Source organism: Bactrocera latifrons, unplaced genomic scaffold (genome assembly GCF_001853355.1).
Source record: "Bactrocera latifrons isolate USDA-ARS-PBARC rearing strain unplaced genomic scaffold, ASM185335v1 scaffold_1247, whole genome shotgun sequence".
Taxonomy (NCBI): Eukaryota; Metazoa; Arthropoda; class Insecta; order Diptera; family Tephritidae; genus Bactrocera; species Bactrocera latifrons.
The window spans coordinates 29,361-35,862 of record NW_017534683.1 but is presented as its reverse complement, the minus strand read 5'-3'; the positions used below and the strand labels follow the sequence as shown (position 1 = coordinate 35,862).

Sequence of the window (6,502 nt, the reverse complement as noted above, 5' to 3'; positions counted from 1 at the left end):
GTATTTACGTGTATATGTATACGTGTAAATTTTATTATTTTTCATGTTTTTTTCGTCATATATACTTGAGCTTTGGTTTTCATTTCCTCATTTTCTTACTTTTATCAAATGTTTGCCTTATACGTACTTTTATCCAAGCACGTCATATCAAATTTTGTAAAGCATCAGTATCTACTTATTGGAAGCTTCCTTAACAAAAAACTTGATATTAACTGTTTACCCTGCTATGATAACATTTTACAGGAAAAACAGTTATCCTGAGAAAATGAAGATCTCAGAATTTAATGTTGATGTTGAGATGAAAAAAAAAGATTGTACGACACTGAGTCACGAATGTAATTCATGAACGCAATGACAATAACAAAATCGCAAAATGAAATTCTAGACCTTCGTCCACTCGCTTTTGCCGTCCTGTTCGAATTCAATCAGACTAGATCAAGGGAATCAATTTCAAGATATCCCTGGTATTTCTTCCTTCGTCAGTCCACAATATTTTAATTCACGCTTTCGATGTTATTCAATATGCGCCAATTTCAATTGGAGAACTCTCAAAAGAATAAGGACGTTAAGATGAATAGACTTGTATCATATACGAAAGAACTAAAGGGGCGCTACAAATCAGGACTTGCTAAACCGATTACTTTTGAGCTTAGATCCTTTCATCACCACGAATCCCACACCGAATTTTTACTCCTTTATATACCCACTTCTTGGACTGCGGTGATGCCAGCCTTCACTCTAACGAGGACATCAACCCGCTGGGCAGCTTCATCTTCTCAATTAAGGAACCAGACATTACAGGTAAGTTCCCTTACATCGTAATCCTTAATTCGTTTGCCACGACCGTCATCAAAAGAAGTTTCTCTCGTCCGAAACAGTGCCGATTTTTTTTTTTKTTTGTTTTTTTGGTATTTTCAGAAAAGACTTAGCTATCTAATGACCTATAATCATAATTTTTGATAGATATTTGACAACATTATCACACAATTGGTAACAAAAACAGTCGATAAGGACAAAAGTTGCACTATTGCGGCGAATTTAGAAAAAATGTCTATGCAAGTTAAAAGGTTGTGTTTATCAGAGGAATAAATGTCTATGTGTATCGTTTCCCCAGGATGGTATCGCAGTCTTTCCTAACTCTGGTTTAGTCGGATGCCGCTCATATTTGATTTCTTTACAAATTTCGCAGTTGGTGGTAATTTCCTTTAATTACTTCCGCATATTCGGAAAATAGTAGTCGTTCGATACCTGTTTAATATTCCCTCGGATAGACCTATGGGCCAACTATGTTCAATTGTCAGTAYTTCATTTTGATCACCTTCGTTAAAAAAATCATGTGTCCACAACTGCAATGAATARCGTTCGCTACATCAGGATTAACGCATTCACCAATCAATTCTAGTAGATCCCGAAAATTTTTAAATATAATTTGATGCCTTATCCTTAACTTGAAAATAATTTTCCGTTTGAAATTTTTCACGATCCATGGTAACAAATGAGAAGTCCTGCTCTGTTGCATTAATGTGCTGTATTGTACTCGTGCAATTAGATCATGTCTATGTGTTGAATTTTGATCGGGATCTAACAGGTCATTGATGTCTTTCCAAGTTGGATTGCACGAGAAAGTAATGAAGGGCGTACTCGTTCATATGTCGAGGACTGCCGGTGTATGTTGCTGGAAAAATCACCATTTTGCCACTATTTGCAGCATTTTCWYCATTATTAATCGCATCACGTAAGTGAATGTATTCCTCGGCGCGTAGCTTTCGTTGATTCAACCGAATAAAGAGAGGACGTTCACTTTCACTATTGTGCGTACATGTCGACCACAAGTTGATGTAATAGTTCACGGCATTTCAGCAAATGATTAAATTCATTTCGTCGGGTTATAAGGCGGTAGGCATAAAAGTTCATCCAAGAAACTTTTTTGTTGATTCATTATTTAAATTTACTTGCATTACATTAAAATGATAACCATCTTCGCCACGTGCAAAAGAACTGGATACTGTAATGCATCATATGATCGATGCGTTTCTGTAATGCGTCGAAGGTTTTCATTTCGGAAATGGATAAGGATATCGCGTGGCGCGAATTCTGTTCCGACCATAACCACTGCAACATCGTCTTTTACCGGTGCATTGAACCGCCGCTTATGMTCCCGAGTGCTGTTTTGTCTGCTGTTATCACAACCTTATAGTCATCTGTCGGCATCTGGTCTAGAGCTATTTTGAATAAACTTATGAGGCTGTTGTGTTAACGAAATATAGTTTGAAGTTCTAAGACGATTTCTCGTCTTACTTCAGTACTGATTGTTCAACGCCGATCAGCGTCTGCAGCTTTATTACCGGTGAAATAAATTTGAAAAAACTTGAGATCTTCATCTTGAGTTGGGAGCAATGATCCAATTCTGTGGTAAATTTGACCTTGAACGTTGAAAGATTCGGATGGTTAGCAAAAAATGTTTGGAAGTTGAAGTGATATATAACTAAGAAGTGGCTCAGGGGGCTTCATCAATGATGACAAAACAGCTTTACCGTTCGAACAGCACATTCCAGGGGATTCTTTAGCAAACTTCAAAGCACCACAATGTGTGTAAAAACATTGTTCATTGCACCGATCACTAGGTCCGTGCGATTTCTGTAATCGTCATCCTAATTGTAGTTGAACGCGGCAAGAATTGAGCTATTCGCATATGATTGGCATCAAGTCTTTGCGTACATTTTTGGATTGGCTTGGTAGCTCGCGATTAAGAATTTTTTTTTCACTAACTCGTTGAAGCCGTGATTCATGCTCTTCTTCTATATTTCTTCTTGAAGATATTCTGTTACGATTTTTCTCCAGACGTAACTCACGATCATCAACTGTTTCATTTGCTCTTTTTTCCTTAACAACCTTTGATTTGTAGGTTTTTTTTACCAATACTCTCTTTTTTGGGTGCAATTATTTATTTATTACAATGATTGTATGAAGAAACATGACTGTTAGAGAAAAATACAATTTTCTGTTATAATAATTAATTGAACTCGCATCAGTAAAGAGATACATTCGCGGCGCTACAACTTACCAGGAACTCCTAAAAATCCTTAATTATTTACTTCAATATACTCCATTGTACYTAAATATGTTTCATATTGACATATGTATATAGTATATCCACAACACATGTGTTAACACAAATTTGGGTTATAAAACAATAGAATATCATCATAGTCAATAAAAAACTGAATTTGACATTTTTTTTTTCGACGACAGGCGTGGCACATCTTCGACCACCTCTACACCAGAACGAAAACGTTGAAACCATCGTTGTGCGGTGGAAATGGAAACTGTATCGGGTCCATAAACTGCACAAATTTTATTGGCGGCTTGAGATGCATTTGTGCCTTTATCGTAGTAGTACTGTAAAATATGCCGTATTTTCTCTTTATTTTGCTCCATGTTTGCGACGCYATAACTCACGAACGACTTAAAGTAAACGACAATCAATCAAACACGTGTTAGCGCGTGRAAWGAGCYTTCCAAAAWGGTATAGCATGACCCGATGCGAAGAATAAAACTAAAACTACGAGCTCTCAGCGCCAACTACCGAAAATACCGCAAGACTTTTTCGACAACCTAATAATTTAATTTAAGGTTTATGAATCTGAATTTCTTATAATAAAAATTTATTATAGAATGTTATGAAATGTATTAACATATTATATTTATTTCCTTAGTGGAGGGAACATTCTACATATTTGGTTTTTTTTTTTTTTAATTTTCCTCAACACGCTCTATTGGGCGGACATCTCCCTTAGACGAACAAAATCGCTGCGACCGTCAGTGTCCGCTTGTAAGAGCTTTTACTGTATATGTTTAACGCAATCTGACGTCAGAGCAGTGCCTCCAGTACTACAATTAGCAACCACGCTCTCACATTTGGCTAGCGGTGGATATAAAAACAATGTAGGCAGTGACTATTTAATTGGGATTTGTAAAAGCACTGTTTCGAAGCTGGCATCCCATGTGCTTAAAGAAATGGAATCGAAATGGTGCCAACAGTTTACACCAAAGGGTTCCCTTCCGTGTAAAGAGTGGTTTGTGTAGCAATATAAAATTCCTTGAGGTATTTAGTAATATTACTAAATATGAAGAATGTTTAGTTATTGGGTGTGTTGATGGCAAACACATCGGCTTGCAAAAACCCACAGTAAACGAGCATATCTACTTAAATATAATAGATTATCATAGTATCTACGCTGTGATAGTAAGTTGCTATTATAATACATTTCTTGAAATAARTGTATAATTGTTAAATTTTCTATTTTATTAGATATGTGATCACACGTACAAAATTTTGGCTAGTATTAACTGTCAATACGAAGGTGCAGCCTACGACTCATTTGTTTGGAAACGCCAGAACCAGACCAGAGAAGAGTTTTGGAAGAACGATTTCAGCATAACAGGAAAGTTCATTGGTTTTAGGTATATTTTCTTTTTACCACATCGATTTTATTTAGAGTTTAACAGGGAAATCTGGCTACCGATTGGAACCATGGTGCATAACTCCTTACAGAAACGTTTCGGATGGTGCAAGTGACGCTATGAAATCCATTTCAAAGCAAGATGTATCATCGAACGAACTATTGGAATCTTAAAAGGACGCTAGAGAATTTTAGGACATGGAAAGAGAGAAAGGTACCATCCCACAAAAGTGGCAAAATTTGCTAACTTTTGTGCATCATGAAATAACATCTGTTTAAAATAAATTATGATCCTCAAAATTGCGATTCCGATCAAACAACAGATATCGACACCGGGGTTGCGAACTGCGAAACAATAAAAAGTCAAAAAAAGTATTTCTTATTAAATTTAATTTAAAAATGTCTATGTATTTAACCTTGTAAATTTTTTTTTTTCATCTGAACTCAAATACAAAAATTTTGTTCATATAAAGTTAATTTTAATTAGWCGTTTCTTCACGTTTGTTGCTTGTATCACATTTCTTAAATACTAAATAAATAAAGTTCAAAAATACTTAAAATTCATTAAATGCTTTAAACTAAAAATTATTCGTTCAGGTACGAGGTTTTATAATTAATATCTTTCTCAAGTCTTGGAGCTAACAAATGGATTGTTGGATGCGGTGCTTTTCCTCCTTTATAGCAACCTATCTTCCCTGTAGTGCTAGCATTTTCTTCTGTGCAGTTACCAACGTCTTAAGCKTTTCATCTAATCGTTTTTGAAAATCTGACAATGACTTCATATTTTGTTGGAGTAACTCCAACTTTTCGTCACTCTTACTTTTCCTCCTCGGTGTGCGTGGAGTTCTTTCTGTTGACGTTGTAGCGAGTAGCGTCTGTGTTGATGTTTTTGGGCCAGGTAAGAAGCTGGAGAATGGGTTTGTCTTGCTTGCGTAGTTGGGTTATTTCCAAATGCAAAAACATTTGTTATGCCCTCTAGGCAAGCTTCAAGTCCAGCTGCTTCGATTTACAGTTCGTCACCCGCAGTGATTWATTTGTCTTTATAGGGCCCTCCACAAGTACGTTTCTCCGACGCCTTATTTAAGGAAAGCTTTTTCTTTGCTTGGTATTTTTGATCCGAAGCTAAACTAAAAAAAAAATCATAAAAAAATTAATATTTTACCAAAATAAATTGCATATCAGTTACATACACACCTTCCTCCACAACTTAGCATCTTAAACTGGTGGCCCCACGGCATTTAGCTGTAATGGTTAGGTAACTGGTCAAAGATAGGATATCAGTAATTAATTCGTTAACTGATAGGTTACTTTTGTTTTAGCCTCAGGAAAAAAAGTTCTTCTTCACTACACGTCGGTGTGATTAGCTTATCTGTTACTGAAAATAGTTTATTTGGTTATTATTATGATCACCTATGGGTTACAGAAAACTGAGGTCAAATCATCACATCCGTCAAAGTATCACTCGTCAAGTAAATAGCTGTATTTCGGATTAAGACATACGTGAACGATTATATTATATTAACGTATCCGTTCGTTCGAAATGTTACTCGAATGAAAAAGCCAATCGTTACAGACAAATTTGAAAAATGTGAGTAATTAGGTTTTTATAATAATTTTTAGTGAAACTAAAACTAAACTGTCTATTTCTTGAGATTGATCAGAACCGCAATATTCAGGGTCATAACATATTAAATTTTATGCAGATGTTTTGTAAAGCCGCACGAACTTTAACAAATCTTGAAACTTTTGTGGGATGATAGCTTCCTCTCTTGCATTTTCTAAAATTCTCCACCGTCTTTTTACGATTCCAATGCTTTGATGTTTGTTAGATGAGGTTTCAWAATTTGTTTTTTTTTTCCTTTTTTTATACCTACGCAGTATCCGAAAGTGTCGAAGTTCTCCTGAGATCTCTTAGTTATCTCCGCACTATTTTTGAATCCCCTTCTATTTCACTAGAGCTTAAATAAAACATAAAGTCGGGTCCATTTTGATATTTAATTAGCTTTTTTTAGTTTATTGAAAATTTGCACCAGTTTTGA

At 35.5% G+C, this 6,502-nt stretch overlaps 1 protein-coding gene across 2 annotated transcripts; it reads left to right on the top strand.

The window, feature by feature from the left end:
- Positions 1-3,762: 3,762 nt before the first annotated feature.
- On the top strand, positions 3,763-4,859 carry LOC108978633. Of its 2 annotated transcripts, XM_018949010.1 has the most exons (3): positions 3,763-4,246; positions 4,313-4,464; positions 4,556-4,859. In XM_018949010.1, exons 1-3 carry the CDS (start codon positions 4,004-4,006, stop codon positions 4,635-4,637), a joined length of 477 nt encoding a protein of 158 aa, XP_018804555.1. In that variant the 5' UTR covers positions 3,763-4,003; the 3' UTR covers positions 4,638-4,859. The 2 variants fall into 2 exon arrangements, with proteins under 2 accessions (XP_018804555.1, XP_018804554.1); XM_018949009.1 differs by having other exon boundaries at positions 4,313-4,859.
- Positions 4,860-6,502: the final 1,643 nt, after the last annotated feature.

What these genes read in the sequence shown, in the direction of transcription:
- LOC108978633 (XM_018949009.1), top strand. Translation starts at nt 4,004, where the DNA reads ATGTGCTTAAAGAAATGGAATCGAAATGGTGCCAACAGTTTACACCAA. An exon ending in ATAGTATCTACGCTGTGATA is followed by an intron (nt 4,247 to 4,312) that starts GTAAGTTGCTAT and finishes CTATTTTATTAG; the next exon opens with ATATGTGATCACACGTACAA.